The sequence below is a fragment of the Arabidopsis lyrata genome, assembly GCF_000004255.2.
Source record: "Arabidopsis lyrata subsp. lyrata unplaced genomic scaffold ARALYscaffold_3, whole genome shotgun sequence".
In the NCBI taxonomy this organism is placed as follows: domain Eukaryota; kingdom Viridiplantae; phylum Streptophyta; class Magnoliopsida; order Brassicales; family Brassicaceae; genus Arabidopsis; species Arabidopsis lyrata.
In genome coordinates this window covers 8,782,183-8,801,080 of record NW_003302553.1, presented here as the reverse complement: position 1 = coordinate 8,801,080, position 18,898 = coordinate 8,782,183, and the positions used below count along the sequence as shown (strand labels likewise).

General features: G+C 37.9%; 4 protein-coding genes and 1 pseudogene across 6 annotated transcripts; all 5 read right to left on the bottom strand.

Moving 5' to 3' along the window:
• Positions 1-18: 18 nt before the first annotated feature.
• On the bottom strand, positions 19-4,816 carry LOC110230200 (cytochrome P450 705A20-like). Of its 3 annotated transcripts, none has more exons than XR_002333332.1 (3): positions 2,035-3,985; positions 1,206-1,923; positions 19-222 (listed from the first exon to the last, which is right to left on the bottom strand). XR_002333332.1 is itself a non-coding variant. In XM_021032259.1 (3 exons), the coding sequence occupies exons 2-3, from the start codon at positions 2,956-2,958 to the stop codon at positions 1,276-1,278; spliced, it is 1,572 nt and encodes a 523-aa protein (XP_020887918.1). In that variant the 5' UTR covers positions 2,959-3,651; positions 4,077-4,816; the 3' UTR covers positions 1,027-1,275. The 3 variants fall into 3 exon arrangements, 2 of the variants coding, with proteins under 2 accessions (XP_020887918.1, XP_020887920.1); XM_021032259.1 differs by lacking the exon at positions 19-222 and adding an exon at positions 4,077-4,816 and having other exon boundaries at positions 1,027-1,923; positions 2,035-3,651; XM_021032261.1 differs by lacking the exon at positions 19-222 and having other exon boundaries at positions 1,027-1,923; positions 2,035-2,868; positions 3,529-3,985.
• Positions 4,316-6,921, bottom strand: LOC110230202 (cytochrome P450 705A20-like). Its single transcript, XM_021032264.1, is given in 2 exon segments — positions 4,316-5,039; positions 5,113-6,921. Coding segments are annotated over 2 exon segments (1,506 nt in total). The 5' UTR covers positions 5,984-6,921; the 3' UTR covers positions 4,316-4,404.
• Positions 6,922-7,633: 712 nt separating this feature from the next.
• LOC9319295 (cytochrome P450 705A5) lies at positions 7,634-9,638 on the bottom strand. The gene is made up of 2 exons (XM_002883182.2): positions 8,499-9,638; positions 7,634-8,419 (listed from the first exon to the last, which is right to left on the bottom strand). Exons 1-2 carry the CDS (start codon positions 9,408-9,410, stop codon positions 7,793-7,795), a joined length of 1,539 nt encoding a protein of 512 aa, XP_002883228.1. The 5' UTR covers positions 9,411-9,638; the 3' UTR covers positions 7,634-7,792.
• Positions 9,639-10,057: 419 nt separating this feature from the next.
• Positions 10,058-13,434, bottom strand: LOC9319294 (annotated as a pseudogene).
• Positions 13,435-13,898: 464 nt separating this feature from the next.
• LOC9321423 (cytochrome P450 705A20) lies at positions 13,899-15,769 on the bottom strand. Its single transcript, XM_002883180.2, has 2 exons — positions 14,710-15,769; positions 13,899-14,635 (listed from the first exon to the last, which is right to left on the bottom strand). The coding sequence occupies exons 1-2, from the start codon at positions 15,613-15,615 to the stop codon at positions 14,021-14,023; spliced, it is 1,521 nt and encodes a 506-aa protein (XP_002883226.2). The 5' UTR covers positions 15,616-15,769; the 3' UTR covers positions 13,899-14,020.
• Between the last annotated feature and the right edge of the window lie 3,129 nt (positions 15,770-18,898).

Sequence of the window (18,898 nt, the reverse complement as noted above, 5' to 3'; positions counted from 1 at the left end):
AGTGCACTCAAGTCTGGATTACTGATAGTATAACTCATATTAGTAGCTAGACTAAACTAACCATCCAAGGAAGGTCAGTCACCAAAGACCAAACATTTCCAAGTCCTAAAATGTAAAGGCTTGCAATTTCTGAAAACTTACAGGGGTTTTTGTCACTTGATCAGTTGGTAATGACTGAACATCAAAGCCGACATCTCCGGATTTGTTCTTCATCCGTAATCCCTACACAGACGAAAGATCTTCAATGCAACCACATATATCTGGTGCTGCTTAGGTCAGTGTTAATACCAAAAAACAAACAATTCTCTTCCCTCAAAACGCAAAGAAATTTTATCAAAGCAAAAATCTCCATTTTCCTCTTTCATGACCTGAATCTACCCCATGAAAACAAACACTACTTTATAACCAACGAACTTCTTTAATCATATCACTTTAAAGAAATTAGCTTCTAGGACATCTCAAAATTTATCAAAAGCTATCAGAACAATCAAATTCCAGATTCTCAAGATAGAAGTAGACTGCCACTGTGCCGTAACCATTCATAAGCAGCTCGACTGCAACCAATTAAGAATCAAACCAAGCCCCCATAACCATAAAGAGTCGCAATTTCTGAAATTGCAGTATTCTTTGTTTGTCACTTTATCAGTTAGTATTGATTAATAGAACCTTACACTTAATCTCACACAGGATCAACCAAGTATGACATGTAATTATAATTCAAATAGCTAATCAATGTGATAACTCCCGAGGCATGAGAAGTGAATTTGAATATGATCTAGACTAAGAACAACATGCATCGCGAAGTTAATAGAATTGAACTGCTCTATGACACCAAATCGAATCAGATAAAAAAGCATCTACCTAGGCTCACCAATCTTAACATGAACAAAAGAGTGGGAGGAAACAAAAGACTGAACCAACCGAGACATAAAACCACATACGTCAAGCAGATAGAAGAATCAAACTGCTCTATGTAACGGAATTGAATTCGAGAAGGTGAAAAATGGAAGATAAAGTCAGATTATATAAACCAACAATAGACAAGTTTCTACTTTATTTAATATTTCTATTCAGAAAAGGGAAAATTCCATACAAAATCATGTACCCATACAGTTTATAGTTTCATACTGATACAGTAAACCACAATGTAACAAATAAACCAGGAAAGAAAAACAAACCAGTAGTTAACCGATAGTTTTCCTTACCAGTTTAACGAAATTCAGGACCCTTCTATGTCTGCGAGTTCAGTAACATGATGCTACTAACAACTGAAAATTACGAACTTGGCATCTGCAGATTAGCAGCAAGTAGAGGCTGGCTTCGAGGAACAGGAGTGCACTTCAGGGGATGAGCCATGGTTAAGTTTAATCCCCCAGCCTCATCCATGTTAACCTTGTCTCCTTTGATTCTCCAGTCAAAGCACTGCACCATCAATCCAACTGCGGTTCCAATAAAGATATAACCCAGATTTGAGCCAGGACAACCTCTCCTTCCACTCCCGAAAGGAATGTACTTAAGCGCTTGCTCTCTTCTTTCCTCGTCTTGCCCTAATCTTGAAGAAGCTAGAAACCTCTCTGGTTTAAACTCCTCAGGGTCTTCCCATACATTCGCATCTCTCATCATAACATAAGCATTACCAATAAGTGTTGTCTTCTCTGGTACGTAGAAACCTCCAATCTTACACCCTTCTTGGAACGTCCTAACAAAGAGAGGCAATGGCGGGTGCAATCTCAGTCCTTCCTTAATCACCGCTTGCAAATAGGGGAGCTTTGGTAGATCAGTTTCTCGAATCATCCTTGTTTTTCCTACCACAAAATCAATTTCTTCTCTCAATCTCTCAAGAATCTTGGGGTTGTTAATGATCTCTGCCATTGTCCACTGTATTGATTGCGCCGAGGTGTCAGTACCCGCAAAGAAAAGCTCCTGCAATTTCAAAACGTTTTCTAGTAGGAACAATTTTGATCCTAAAATGAAATCAAAATGCCTTTTCTAACCAATGTCAACGTTTTCTAGCTTAATGAGAGGAACTTTTACCACGAAAAATGCCTTGATGTGGTTCCTGGTGATTTTATGCTCTGCGTTTTCATCTCCATAAGCTGCCAACAACACGTCCACCATGTCCCTATCTTGATGCTCGTCCAGTTTCTGTTCATGTTCCACAAGAACCCTCTCCAGGACCTCATCGAAGCTGTTGGAAACAGACATGATCTCCTTTTTGAAAAGAGAGATTCCAAGCTTCTCAAGGGGTTTCTGCAGCAAAGTTGCAAACAAAACCTTCTTTGTCAAGCCATCTAACTCGGTAACCAGTCCCCTGACTCTCTCAGCCTCACCATTCTCCTCTGAAAAACTTCTCCCAATGCTCATCCTCCAGAGGCTGTTAATACTGAGCTTCGTTGCTTCCTTACCAATCTCAACACTCTTCTTCTTTATCGCCTTATCAAGCAGGCTTGAGTGAAACCGCTCAAGCTCATCTGCACGGATGCCTCGTGACCGCTCAAGTGCCTGCGGTCCAAGCAGCTTAGTAGCCAGGAGCTTCTTCATGAACTTAAAGTAATCTCCATAAGGAGCACTACCAAAGACAGAAGATCCAATCAAGCGGGAATCGTCAATTGAAGGGTTATCACGAGACGAGATGTTCAAGTCATGAACCTTAAAGATCTCGTAGGCCATAGAAGCCGAGGAGACGATGACTACAGGGAAGTTGAAGACGCGGAGATGAAGAAGAGGTCCATACTTGGATGAGAGTTTCTGTAAAGATTTGTGAGCTAGGGAAGAGAGGAGCAGGTGAACATGGCCTATAATCGGAAGAGATGGAGGGCTCGGAGGCAGTTCACATCCATAAGCGACAAGCCTTGATTTCTTAGGTTTCTTGAAGATGAGATAGTAGAAGAGGAGTGAGAAGAGGCATAAGAGGATAAATATGAAGCAGGTTGGGAAGTCAACGATGATCGCTGCCATTGTTGCTCGAAGTGACAAGGTAAATGAAACCAGAGTATTATTGTGTCAAGAATCTACGAATAGGATGTATGATCTATAATAATATTGTTTATACTTAAAATATAATATATTTTAGGAAGAACGTAAAATGAAGGGAATCAAGTCTTTTTTAAGTATTATCTTTGGACACTTGTGGTTATATCTCGACCAGACTCCAAAGCTGCCTCAAAGCAGTGGCAGATAAAAGAATATCATGATTAGAAGTACAAAGCAAAATAATACTTTAAAAAACTCAAGTCTACAGTGGCTAACAATCTGGCAGGGAGCTAAGAAGCGGCAAAATATCACGACTGAAAGTGCATTCAAAGAAGACAATCACAAGCGCTGCAAAGTATTTACTGCAAAAATATCTCATTGATGACACCTTTAGGGTCCATGAACCTAATGGTTTTAGTGCAGGGAGGACTAAGGGATGTGATACCAAATTAACTCCCATTTATGCTTAACAGATAAAAGATCACGTCTTCTTTCAGAGAACACAATATGGCTTTTAAAATAACACTTATAAAGCTCAAGTTTACAGTGGCTAACCAGGGATTTCGAAGCTGGCATTGATAAGTTTATGATATCCCAAGACAGAACTGGAGAGGCTGAGATAAACCATTAGCTATAGCCCTCCTGAAGATGCTTTGCAAAACCGAGCCAAGTTTTTTACTGAAAATGATCCAAAATGACTTTAGCTTAAGAAAGATACCAAACTTTTTTCAAGTGGTTTAATTCCCAATCTACATTCTTGTCCTGGGAGACGAAAAAAAAATTGGATCTTGGAAGGTTCATGGAGAGTAACATTGCATAAAAGAACTTCTTTAATCAATAAATCTTGGAAAAGTCAGCATCCCAAGACATCATACTCTTTCAAAAGCTATCAATAAGCACATCATTCATGAGAAAGCTAATCTGCACCTAAGTACCTAACTGACAAGCTCCTAATAAATAATTTACCAAAGACCAAAACTTTCTAGTCCAATTCGAAGTTTCTGATAACCTATTGACAAAGAACAGCCTACACAAAGCAGACACTAGAATCGAAACGCTCTACGATACAGAATTGAACCAGCAAGTAAAAAATCAAAATCGACCTAAAATGCACCGAAAGAAAAGGAATCAGCGATTATGAATCGATCAACGACTGTACAAGTAGAAGGCAAACGAGATTTTGATGGGTTTCTTTGCTCTTTGATACAATTGCATCTCAAGAAATTCAGGCGACACTGGAGACAGAGAGAGAGAGAAAGAGACGACAGGACACAGCAGCGGGACATTTTTCTGATTTCATTTTCAGGACAATTATTTACGGTTCCGGGTTATAAACCATGGAAATCAAAATCAAACCAAATTTAAACCGGATTGAACCGAGAAACGTCTGTGAATAAGATGAAGAGAGAAACAGAGAGAATTTCATGGAAATCAGAAAGTGAAAGGTTGGGTTCGAGGAACAAGAGTGCACTCAAGAGGATGAGCCATGGTCAAGTTAAGTCCTCCAGCCTCATCCATTTTGACCTTATCTCCTTTGATGTTCAAGTCAAAACACTGCACCATTGTTCCTACTGCAGTTCCTATGATAATAGTTGCTAGATTTGATCCAGGACAGCCTCTCCTTCCACTTCCAAAAGCAATGTGCTTCAGTGCTCTTCTCTCCTCCTGATCTTGCCTTAGAAACCTCTCTGGCTTAAAATCATCAGGATCTTCCCAAGAAGTAGGATCTCTCATCACAGCATAAGCATTAACTACAAGTGTTGTCTTCTCCGGTATATAGAACTCTTTCATCTCACAACTTCTTTGAAACGTCCTTACCATTAGAGGCAATGGCGGGTGCAATCTTAGCCAGAACGTTAGGGTTGTTGATGATCTCGGCCATTGTCCACTGTATTGTTTGCGCTGAGGTAAAACCGAATCAATCTCTTCTCTCAGTCTCTCAAGAACGTTAGGATTGTTGATGATCTCTGCCATTACCCACTGTATTGTTTGCGCCGAGGTATCAGTGCCTCCAAGGAAAAGCTCCTGAAAGTTTCAAACGTTTCTTAGTCGGAATCTGTTTTTCCCTCCATAAGCTTCCAACAACACGTCCATCAAGTCCGTACCTTGATGTTCATTCCGTTTCTCTTCATGTTCCACAAGCATCTGCGTTTTCGTCTCCATAAGCTTCCAACAACACGTCCATCAAGTCCGTACCTTGATGTTCATTCCGTTTCTCTTCATGTTCCACAAGCATCCTCTCCAGCAGCTCATCAAAGCTGTTGGAAACATACATTATCTCCTTTTTGAACAGAGAGATTCCGAGCTTCTCAAGCGGCCAGCGCAATATGTTTACCAACAAAACCTTCGTCAAGCCATCTAACTCGGTAACCAAACCTCTAACTCTCTCAGCCTCACCACTCTCTTCTGAAAAACTCCTCCCCATGCTCATCCTGCATATGCTGTTGATACTGAGCTTCGTTGCTTCCTTACCAATCTCAACACTCTCTTTCTTAATCGCCTTATCTAGTAGGCTTCTATAAAACCGCTCTAGCTCATCCGCACGGATGCCTCTTGACCGCTCGAGTGCCTGTGGTCCCAGAAGCTTTGTAACCAAGAGCTTCTTCATGAACTTCCAATAGTCCCCATAAGGGGCGCCGACAAAGACAGAAGATCCGACCAAGAGAGACTCGTCGATTGGAGGGTTGTCGCGAGACGAGATGTTCAAGTCATGTGCCTTGAAGATATCGTAAGCCACAGAGGCCGAGGAGACGAGGACTACAGGGAAGTTGAAGATGCTGAGGTATAGGAGAGGTCCGTACTTGGCTGAGAGTTGCTGTAAAGATTTGTGGGCTAGAGAAGAGATGAGATGGTGAAGATGGCCAATGATCGGAAGAGACGGAGGGCTCTGAGGCAAATCACGGCCAACTTGTGAGTCCTTTAGTTTCTTGAACAAGAGAGAGTAACAGAGGAGTGAGAAGAAGCAGAGGAGGATGAAACTGAAACAGTTTTGAAAGTCAACAGTCATCATTGCTGCAATTGTTGCTCAAAGTGGGAAAGGTAGATGAAACAGAGTATTAACACATCTCAAGAAATTATACTCTGTTATAACGTATGATCTAAGGTACCTTTTTGTTGTTTATATTATTATATTAATTGAAGGAAATTTTTAGTCTTCCTTTAGTAATAATAATACTGTATAACGTATGTGAAGTATGACTACCAACTTCACTAGCATTGTTGCTTAAAGTGAAGAGGCAGTTGAAACCATTAATATAAAGTATGGCTACCATGCTCCTATTTGGAAGAACGTGAGATAGTGGACAAGTAGAACCTTGTTTATTAATAATAATATAAGCTCAGATCAAAAGTTTGACACTAGTGATCAAATTGATAATTAAATATTCTAAGGTGACAAAAGACGACTCACTGTGTGTTGTGAGGAATAGACAAGTTCGAGATTTATGACTCAGTGTAAGCAGTGACAGTCTTTTTGAATGCTTTTCTCGCAGAGATGCAAGAAGTTGGTCTCCTCTAGTCTCCTCTAGCACTATGGGAGTGATGAAGATACGAAGATGGAGGAGAGGTCCATACTTGGAGGAGAATTTCAAGACTTGTGGACTAGAGCAGATAGAATAAGGTGAAGATGGCTGATGATTGGCAAAGAAGGAGGGCTCGGAGGCAGATCACAGCCATAGGCGTCGCGTCTTGAGCTTGGTTTCCTGAAAAAGAGAGAGTAACAGAGGAGTGAGAAGAGACATAAGAGGATGAAGATGAAGCAGCTTTGAAATTCAGCGGTGATCATTGCTGCCAGTGTTGCTCAAATGAAGAAGAGGCAAATGACACATAATACTCTCTTATCAAGAATCATTAATCTAATGTATGGTGATTATTCAAGATTTGTTTTTGTTTTTTAAGTGATGGAAATGTTTATGGGAATATATTTCTATCACTTTCTTCGGATCCTTAGAATATAGATCACATGAATACATGATGACAAAGAGAGAAGAAAGGTCCAAGAGTACAGCTGTCAAAGACAGACAAGTCTGAACTACTGATAAGAACACAGAAAGTTACCATGTGAGATTATGGTTGAATAAAGAATTTGAAGGCTACCTGGCTTGGGGCTTGTGAGCTTGCAAGGCTGAGATAATTCCTAATTCAGTAGCTACGCCACCTGAAAACGTTTTTGCAGCGACCAAGCTCGTCAGAGGAACCAGCTTTTGCTGACACTAACTTAAGCCTGAAAACAATACAAAGCAGATACTAGAATCGAGAGGCTCTAGGGACAAAATGGAATCGGATAGGGAAACAATCAATCTAGAAATTTGATCAACGACATATAAAACGAAAAAAACAAAGGTTCATAGATTTTTGAAAAGGGCAAAAGAACAGCAAATGTAATTGACCGTCTTTGAAGATCATGTCTAGTGCAGAAGAAAACAAACTTCTTACGTGTTCCCAAGCTCAGTTTCAGGAACTAGGATTCTCGAGATTAGAATGAAAAGAAAAAGGTTGGATCCGAAGAACTGGAGTAATGTTTTTGTTTCTTGGAAAACCGTGTAGTACTGGAAATTATTTTGGTGATATACTCATTTTCTGCAATATACTCATATCTTCTTACGACAAGTCAAATTAATATCTCTATCAGTTTTGTTGGATTCTTGTAATGTAGATCACATGAAAAAGAAAGAGGAATTATTGATAAGAGAGAAACTTACACAATTGTTTACGGTTTCAAACATAAGCCAAACTAAAACAGAAAACTCAGACACAGTAATATAAAAGCATGGCTACCTAATTACTTAGCAAAGATTCATGAACTCCGATTCAGCGGATTCTAAGTTAAAGGGATTAGTGTTCGAGCAATAGGAATGATCTTAAGAGGATGAGCCATGGTCAAGCTCAGTCCTACAACTGCCTCTTCCATGTTAATTTTCTCTTCTTTGATTCTCCACTCAAATCCCTGTACCATCACTCCAATTGCAGTTCCTATAAAGATATATGCTAGATTTTCTCCCGGACAGCTTCTTCTTCCACTTCCGAAAGCAATGTACTTAATTGCTTGCTCTCTTCTATCCTCTTCCTGCTCTGATCTTGACAAATCTAGAAACCTCTCTGGCTTAAAATCATCAGGAAATTCCCAAGAATCAGAATCTCTCATCACAGCATAAGCATTAACCATAACTATTGTTTTTCCCGGTACATAAAACCCTCCCATCCTACACTCTTCTTGGGAGAACCTTCCAAAGAGAGGACCAGGAGGGTGCAGTCTTAGTCCTTCCTTAACCACCGCTTGCAAATAAGGAAGGTTTGGTAAATCAGTTTCTTGAATTAACCTTTTCTTTCCTACCACGGAATCAATTTCTCCTCTCAATCTCTCAAGAACATTAGGGTTGTTCATGATCTCCGCCATTGCCCACTGTGTTGTTTGCACCAAGGTGTCGGTGCCTGCAAATAAGAGATCCTGCAGTTGCAAAACGGTTTTTCTTAGGCAGAACAGTTATGCATTCTCAATGAAACTACCTGATGGGAGGAACATTTACCGCGAAAAATGACTTGATATGGTTCCTAGAGATCTTATACTCTGCAATTTTGCCCCGATAAGCTGCCAACAGCGCGTCCATTAAGTCTGTACCTTGATGATGCATGTCCAGTTTATCTTCATGTTCCACAAGGATCCTTTCGAGCAGCTCATCAAATCTGCTGGAAACATCCATCATTTCCTTTCTAAACAGTGAGACAACAAGCTTTTTAAACCCTGGACGCAACATGTTTGCCAATAAGATCTTCTTCGTCAAGCCATCTAACTCGGTAGCCAAAGCCCTGACTTTCTCCGCCTCACCATTCTCCTCTGAACAACTCCTCCCTATGATCAACTTGCAGATGATGTTGTTACTGAGTTTCAACGCTTCCGCACATATCTCCACGCTCTCTTTATTCATCGCTTTATCCAACAGGTTCTTGTAAAACCGATCTAGCTCATCTGCACGGACTCTTCGTGACCGCTCGAGTGCCTGGGCTCCAAGCAAGTTTGTAACCAGGAGCTTCTTCATGAACTTCCAGTAATCTCCATAGGGAGCAGATGTGAAGCTGAAAGATCCGGCAAAAAGGGAATCATCGGTCGAAGGGAAACCACGAGACGAGATGTTAACGTCGTGTTCCCTGAAGATCTCATAAGCAATTGATGCTGAGGAGATGAGGGCTACAGGGAAACTGAAGACGCGAAGATAGAGAATAGATCCGTACTTGATGGAGAGTTTCAGTAAAGATCTGTGGAGTAGAACAGAGATAAGAAGGTGAAGATGACCGATGATCGGAAGAGACGGAGGGCTCGGAGGTAAATCAAAGTGAAGTCGAGGTTCTTTTGGTTTCCTAAAGAAGAGAGAGTAACAGAGTAGCGAAAAGAGGCTTAAGAGGATAAAAATGAAGCAGTTTTGAAAGTCAACGATGATCATTGCTACTATAACTGCTCAAAGTGAAAGAAGGAGATAGACAGAGGATTCGCTAATCAAGAATCGACCATCCTCTGTATATAACTATATATTACATAACAATGATGTTACTTTTCATCTTGGTTACTAGTGTGGGACCAAGATAGTTCACCTTCTATCAATAAACATTTAATTCAAACTTTTAATATCATCCACTACTGGATTTATGGTTGACTCTTCAGAAAGAGACCAATAACACTGGAACAAACAAGAATAATGGAGGAATTGCAAGACATACCAAAACAGGGTAGCTTGACCATCTCCAATCTCACAGCAGATGTTGCCGCATTCATGAATTCACGTAGCTAATGAGAGTGACCCGGCTTTATAGAAACTAACTTCAGGCTGAAAAGCAGTAATAAACAAACATGTCAAGTGGTCAAAATCCCAATCCACCTACTTGTGTCCGGCCAAGCAAAATAATGGATGTTGGGAAGTCCATGTGTTGACCATAACTTTTGAAGAAATCAGCTTCCTAGACATGACAATCTCTCTCTGAAACGCTATCAGAAATCAGATTCAAGATTCTCAAGAAAAAGAAAAGTAAACTACCAAAACAATCACCAAAGAACAAAACTTTTTAGGGAACTCAGGGAGGGGGAGAAAGAAAATGAGAAAATTATTCTGATTTCATTCAAAGAAAGGAAATTTACGAATCAGTACACAATGCTTGTGATATGAATAGAATTCAATCTCCTTTATTTACCTCACAAAATCGGCAAGCACAACACAGAAACTATCACAACCAGTAACGGTTTTGTTCTAGAGAACTCTACACTCTACAAGACCAAACAGAAACTACTTGAAACCCTAGTCGTTTTTGCCTGCCTTGATCTTGCAGCTGGCAATTTCCATCCCCAATCCTAACCAGTAGGCGTTTGGATTACATGGCTTTCAAAGTTGTACTTAACCCTCCAATTTCCTTTGCTTCAAAGCCGAAAATTTTCATCTTTTTCCTTCAAAAACACACATCTGAAAGTCTCGTCGTTTCTGGGTATCAATCCTATCACCGTCACAGTAATCACCAAAAAAGCTTTCTCAAATCTTAGCATACAGAATCGGAGAAGAACAAAATCGACTTAAAATTCGCTGCTTTACAAGATTAATATGAACCGATTTAGGACTTAGACCGAAGAATAATTCACAATTATTTACGGTTCAGACAATAAACCAAACTAAATAAAAAAAGGTAAACAACTAAACCGGGAGACTTGGACACGGGAATTTTACGGTTTCATACACAAAACCGGGACTATTTATTTATTAAATATATAAACCAAAGCTTTAAAAAAAAAAGTAAATCGGGAGACTTGTATACAGAAACGAGAGGAGCTTGCTTGCTCAAAGGTCCCATCAACTCTGCTGATTAAGATTTAAAGGGTCTGAGGTTCGACCGACAGGAGTGAACTTAGGAGGATGAGCCATGGTCAAGGTCAATCCTTTGATTGATTCTTCCAAGTCAACTTTCGCTCCTTCGTTTCTCCACTCAAAACCCTGCACCATCATCCCTACAACATTTCCTAGAATGACATAAGCTAGATTTTCTCCTGGACAACCTCTCCTTCCGCCGCCGAATGGAATGTACTTGAGTGCTTTCTCTCTTCTCTCATCATCTTGCCTTGATCTTGAAGACGAAGCTAGAAGAAACCTCTCTGGCTTAAACTCATCAGGATCTTCCCAGTAATCTGGATCTCTCATCACAGCATAAACATTAACAATAAGTGATGTCTACTCCAGTACGTAAAACCCTCCGATCCTACACCCGTCTTGGGGGAACCTTGCAAAGAAAGACCCCGGTGGGTGCAGTCTTAGTACTTCTTTAACCACCGCTTGCAAATGAGGAAGTTTTGGTAGATCTGTTTCTTGAATCAATCTTGTTTTCCCTACAACCGAATCGATTTCTTCTCTCAGTCTCTCAAGAATGTTTGGCTTATTAATGATCTCCGCCATTGTCCACTGTGTTGTTTGCGCTGTGGTGTCCGTGCCCGCAAACAAAAGATCCTGCAGTTGCTAAAACGTTTCTTAGTCACAACAGTTTTGTATTATTCTCAATGAAACTACCTGATTGATGTAAGGAATGTTTACCGCGAAAAAAGACTTGATATGTAGGGGTGTCAAAATGGGTTAATACCCATGGGTTACCCGAACCCGCCCATGATTTTAGTGGGTCTGGGTAGAATTTTTTTACCAATATATATAAATGGGTTTTAGTGGGTTACCCTATTAGGATTATGGGTTTAATGGGTAAAACCCATTAGGGTCATGGGTTACCCATGAGTTTCATAACCAAAACTAAAAAGTAAAATTTATATATATCTATATTAATATATTATGTAAAATATATATAAATATATGTAAAATATCTTCTTTTTTTTACAATTATATATGTAAAATATCTAAAATAACTATGAAAGTTTACATTTTACCTAAAAATAAAAGTAAAAAGTAAAATATATGTATAATATTCAAATGTTCTTTAAATTAAGACTATTTTTTCTTTTTTTTATTTGGTTTTATGGTTCTTTGGATTTGTGGTTTTAAGATTTTAGGATGCTTTTCTATTTTAATATCTAGATTTTTTTAATTTATTATTTAAAAACTTTTGTTGGTTTACAATTTTATGTTATTTTTTTGGATTTTTATTATTTATATATTTTATTATACATATATATGGGTACCCATATAACTCATTAAGCCAATGGGTTTTTATAATAATGGGTTTGGGTATGTAAATTCAACCCATATAAATATATGGGTCGGGTCAAACCCGTCCATTAAACACTCGAACACATATGGGTTTGGGTCGGGTCGGGTCGGGTTACCCATTTTGACACCCTATTGATATGGTTCCTAGTGATCTTATACTCTGCGTTTTCGTCTTGATAAGCTACCAACAACGCGTCCATCAGTTCTGTGCCTTGATGTCCGTCTAGTTTCTCTTCATATTCCGTAAGAATCTTTTCGATCGAATCTGCTAGAAACAACCATCATTTCCTTTGTAAATAGTAAGGTTGCCAGCTTCTTAAACGGTGGGCGCAACATGCTTCCTAGTACAATCTTGTTGCCCAAGGCAATCGATTCGCTAGCCAAGCCCCTAGCTTTCTCTGCCTCGCCGTTCTCTTCTGAACAACTCCTCCCTACAATCATCTTGCAGATGATGTTGTTACTGAGCTTCATCGTTTCCTTAACGATGTCAACACTCTCCTTCTTCCTCGCTTTATCAAGCAGGCTTTCATAAAACCGCTCTAGCTCATCTGCTCGGACGCCTCTTGACCGCTCTAGTGCCTGTGATCCGAGAAGCTTTGTGACCATGAGCTTCTTCATGAACTTCCAGTGATCTCCGTAAGGAGAGAAGATGAAGCTCCAAGATCCGACAAAAAGAGAATCGTGGATGGGAGGGGAACCACGAAACGAGATATTCATATCGTGCGTCCTGAAGATCTCATAAGCAACTGAGGCTGAGGAGACGAGGACTATGGGGATGTTGAGGATGCGAAGACGGATGAGAGATCCATACTTGAAAGAGAGTTTCTGAAGAGACTTGTGGGTAAGAGTAGAAAGGAGAAGATGAAGATGACCGATAATCGGAAGAGAAGGAGGGCTCGGAGGCAGATCAAAGTCACGTCTTGAGCCGGTTGGTTTCTTGAAGAAGAGAGAGTAACAGAGGAGTGAGAAGAAACAGAGGAGTATGAAAAATAAGCAGTTTTGAAAGCCAAGGATGATCATTGCTGCAATTCTTGCCTTGCTCAAAGTGAAAAGCATATGACACATAGAATTATCTTATCAAGAATCAATCACTTGTGTTTAATTAGCACTTGAAAATGTAAATTTCTTGGAAATTTGAGGTTCCGTGCCCCCTTTGTTACCAAAATGGTAATTGCCTTACGCAATTTGGAAAAGTTTGTAAACTGATGAGGACCACAATAATTATAAATTGTTGTTTTAATTGGTTAAGTTGATTATTTTTTAACGAATATAATTAGATTGTATGTGATCTTTGGTTTCATATCATATTTGAAAATTTTCTTCAGAAAATAGCATATAAAATCATCAATATATTTTTGCATTTTGTCTACATATAAGCCCACTAATTTTCGTTCAATTTCTCATAAACCATGAAATATATCAGTAACAGTAAGCTAATTCTTAGTGTAAATTCATTTGCGTGTTCAAGTATCTAAGCAAAGTTTTAAAGAGCAAAACAACGTACCACTACCAAAATACAAAACGTGATGAATAATTCCTCATTTTGACGCTGGAGACTCTTTCAACCTTATGGCATGCACCCTCTTCTAGTTCTATGTTTCTTTGTAGTGCATATTTTTCTTATTTCTCTTTTTTTTAGACTTTAAGAGAACATAGCAAATAAATCCTCAAGGTCCAAACTTTCATAACTACATGGTATAAACTTGTGTTCACCAGTTTCTGGCCATGATTTTGGATGAATGGAGAAAACCGCAAGACATTTGTCAACATTGGAATTTTGGATGTCATTCTAATAGACATCAGAAAGCACATTTTTATATTCACAAGTTTGAACTTTAACGATCTTTGAACTTGATATCATTTGCAGATTACAAAGTCAAAGGGTTTAGGGTTCTAGCAACAGGAATGCACTTAAGGGGATGAGCCATGGTCAGGTTCAGTCCTCCAATGGCCTCTTCCATGTCAACCTTTTCTCCTTTGATTTTCCAGTCAAAGCATTGCACCATCATTCCAACCGCGGTTCCTCCAAAGATGTAACTCAGATTTACTCCCGGACAGCCTCTCCTTCCGCTTCCGAAAGGAATGTACTTAAGTGCATCTTCTTGCCCTGATTCAAAAGAAGCTAAAAACCTCTCTGGCTTAAACTCATTAGGATCTTCCCAAGAATCAGGATCTCTCATAATAGCATAAGCATTAACAACAAGTGTTGTGTTTTCTGGTATATAGAACCCTCTAATCTCACACCATTCTCTGGAGGTCCTTGCAAATAGAGGAGCTGGTGGATGTAATCTAAGCCCTTCCTTGACCACCGCTTGCAAGTAAGGAAGGTTTGGTAAATCCGTTTCTTGAATCAACCTTGTTTTCCCTACAACCGATTCGATTTCTTCTCTTAGTCTCTTTAGACAAATAGGGTTATTAATGATCTCGGCCATTGTCCACTGTGTACTCTGCCCTGAACTGTCAGTGCCTGCAATGAAAAGTTCCTGCACTGTTGAAAACAACATCTCTTAGTCAAGATTATTACTTTGAATTCTTAATGAGAAGAAGAAACATTTACCATGAAAAAAGACTTTATATGATTCCTAGTTATCTTATACTCTGCATTTTCATCGCGAAAAGCTGCCAACAATACGTCCATCATGTCTCCACCCTGATGCTCATTTGGCTTCTCTTCTCCGTGTTCTCCAAGAATCCTCTCTAGCAGCTCGTCGAATCTACGGGAAGAACTCAATATTTCCTTTTTAAATAGTGAGATTCCAAGCTTCTCGAGCGGCCTACGAAGCAATGTTGCCAAGAAGATTTTCTTAAACAAGGCAAATGACTCTGTAACCAAACCCCTGACTCTCTCTGCCTCACTGTTCTCTTCCTCACAACAACTTCTTCCCATGCTCATCTTCCAAATGCAGTTGTTACTAAACTTCATCGATTCTTTACCGATCTCAACGCTCTCATTCTTCATCGCCTTATCAAGCAAGCTTGCATAAAACCACTCAAGCTCATTTTTACGGATGACTCGTGACCGTTCGAGTGCTTGGGAGCCGAGCAGGTTCGTGACGATGAGCTTCCTCATGAACTTCCAGTAATCTCCATAAGGAGCCATGAGGAAGGTGGAAGATCCGAACAAGAGGGACTCATCTATGGGAGGGATGCCACGGAACGAGATGTTCACGTCATGTGTCTTGAAGATCTCATAGGCTATCGAGGAAAAGGAGACAAGGACTATGGGGACATTGAAGATGCGGAGATAGAGTAATGGTCCGTACTTGAAGGAGAGTTTCTGAAAGGACTTGTGGATTAGAACAGAGAGAATAAGGTGAAAATGACCAATGATGGGCAGAGAAGGAGGGCTCGGAGGCAAGTTAAAGCCATACTTAGGTTTCTTGAAGAAGAGATAGTAACAGAGAAGTGAGAAGAGACATAAGAGAATGAAGATGAAGCAGTTTTGAGAGTCAACGATGATCATTGTTGCTGCTCAAAAGTGAAGATGAGGTTGATGGAAACAAGAGGAATCCGTAATCAGTAATCAATCAGGATTGCTTATAACAGAGGAAAATGTATTATCTTCCTAGCGAAACTCTCGTGATCTTCCTGGAATGACAATTATGGTGGCAAGTGTGGTCCAAAATTCTATCCATCTAAATGGATAAAGAAACACAGTATATTAATAGAATATTTGAGCCAATTATTTCCACATGTTCATACCATTTTTGGTTTTTGTATGTTTGTTGTTTTATAAACTCAACTAGATCATCATCGGTACTATAGTACGGGTTAAATTTCATTTATTACAAAATTAATAATTTTTTTGTTTTAGAATAAAATTGTGATATTATTATATAAAGTATGGTTTTCAAAGTTAATAACTCGCATGATCGTGACACGTGTCAAGTCTATCGATCAGATGTTGACATATGTCAAAAAATATTTAACTTTCTTCATTAACGAAATAGGAAAACTAAAAAAAAAAGAATATTTACATATACTAATTTATATATCTAACTCGCATGATCGTGACACATGTCAAGTCTATCGATCAGATGTTGACATATGTCAAAAAATATTTAACTTTCTTCATTAACGAAATAGGAAAACTAAAAAAAAAAAGAATATTTACATATACTAATTTATATATCTAATTTTAAAAATTTGTTAACTTTATTTTTCATAACCAAAAAATAAAACTAACAATTTCTCTTCACATGTGTTATTGGTCAATTAAATTTGGCATGTGTTAATTGTTTTCTATAAAATCATTTAGTATGGATATTAACAAATAAATAATAACGGTTGAAGTTTTAAATAACAATACAAGTTATTTAACATTAATTTAATTGGATAAAATTGTATTTATCATCGTAATATAGTGTTTTTATTCGTCAAATGAAAACACAAAGTTTTTACAAAAAATAATGAGCTTATAAAAACGAACGAATATTTGAATATTTGATAAGAAAATTAGTGTGGTTATACTTAATTTTATTTTAAGAATTTTAGTGCATGTAGTCATAATTATAAACTAAAAATATTTGGGGAAATGGCTTATATGAATGAATTTTTGATTACTTAACGAGAATGTTAATATATATATTTTTAATGATTTATTTATTAATTTTAACTTATTTAAAATTAGTTTGCCATGAGGTAAAACTAACTTATGAGATTACGTTATATAGAAAGCTATATTTTAAACAATGTTTGTTTTCCATAACTTTTGTGGATTTCTATTTTTTATTAAATGTTTGTTATTTGTTAATTATATTTAAATTTTTAATATTAACTAAGATATAAATTTGATATGATATATATACGATTTGGATACAAAATTATTATTAGCCGTTTATCCATTAAGATGAACTATGAAGATTTAAAATCAAGTTTATTGTGATGTTATAAATAGTTAAATTATATTGCAAAATGGAGTGTGTAAGATTAAAATTTTTTTTATTAAAAAATACTAAATTAAATATAGAAAATGTGTGTTGGTTACTATTTAGGATTTGAAATATCATCAATACGAAAGAGTATGTAGAATTAAAATTCAGTTTATTACGATGAAATAAATAGTTAAAATGTATAGAAAAATGGAATGTGTAAGATTTAATTTTTATTTAAAACAAAAAATACTAAATTATTAAATATTAGGGAAAGTGAATGGATTACTATATTAATCAAAATTCAAATATCATCGATAACAATTTATATTTATATATTATACCCGCCTATTTAGGCGGGCCTTATCTAGTATATTATAATAGTAAGTGAAAAAATAATATATTTTTTGTCAATCCCTATATATAATATTAGAATGAATATATTTTCTTTTTTCTATAGTGATTGCTCGAGTAATTACTCAATACACTTAACCGTTAGGCAGTATATTCGAGGTCGATCCACAAGGACCAAAGATACTCTAAGGATTTCCGAGACTTGTTCTTAGCTAAAACTAAAAAGATTGCTTGTTCGGGTTTTCAGTTTGTAAAATAAAAATGCAAATTAATTAAACGATTTAACTTCAAGATTTAAAGACATTGGGCGTTAGGGTATTTCAGAGATCAACGAATAATGGAAACATGAAACCAGGAATTCAGTAATTAAGAACCGTTCTCGAACATGAACACATTTAAACCAATTCTCTTTCAAGACATTAATCACTAAATTTGACTATTCGATTACTAAACTTTCGCATGCAATTTCCTAGTCAAATTCGCATTACCAAACAAGTTCATTAAGTTCACAATGCGTCCTAACGTCAACTTTCGTTGGCTAGAAATACATTGCTCAATCCATATTCTTTCAGGCATTTTATCGAACACTTTTGATGCATATAAAAACCTAGAAATCTACAACAGGGTGATCAATCCTATTCTAGCATTAAGAAGCATGTGAATCAAAGAACCTAGAGAATGAAAATTCCTAACACAATCAATCCATTAATCCATTGAATCTCCTAATTGGAACCCTAAAACCCAATTGGAGAACTACTCACACATAGAGAAAGAGAAAAGGCAAATAGATATGAAAGAAAACATGATTCAATAAAATAGAAAAGGAATAGGGTTTAGAAATCTTCTCCAAGTGTCAAGAGGATGGATTCCTTTGCCCAAAGTTGTTTACAAACCAAAGAACCAAGTTTAGAACTCAAAAATATCAAAGATAATGTGTAAAGAGTCGAGCATAGGGTTTTAAAACAATAGGAAACGAGCCGGGTCGGATCTGGAGTGAATCGGGTCAATTCTGGGCCAAAAGTACGTCTCGGGAAGGGATCGATCGATCCGGTGGGTGGATCGACCGATCCCGAGTCACTGGAAACTGCTTCTCGTCCGTCAGAGGATGGGATCGATCGATCCACAAGTGGATCGATCGATCTGAATCTTCTGGTCTCCAACTCCGCAACTGCTTCAAATGCTCGGCAGAATGACCTGTCTTCACTAATTCAGGTATAACTCTTGAATGCACAGTTGGATTTCCTTCAAACCACTTGTAAACTCAAGATAACATCTTCATCTAACTTGTGTCAAAAATGCAGAAAGATCTAACGGTGGGAAGTATTCCATCTGAGGAAAAACGTCTGACATTTCTAAACGAAACTGCATCTCCAAAAGTGTGTTTATACCCCAAAACAGCTCGTTTTCCTCCGAAGCAACCTAAAACCTGTAGAGACTCGATAAACGACTAAAAGACTCTAAAAACACACTTTGACTCGATAAAACATATGATGTACGAAAGAAAACAAAGACTCAAAACCG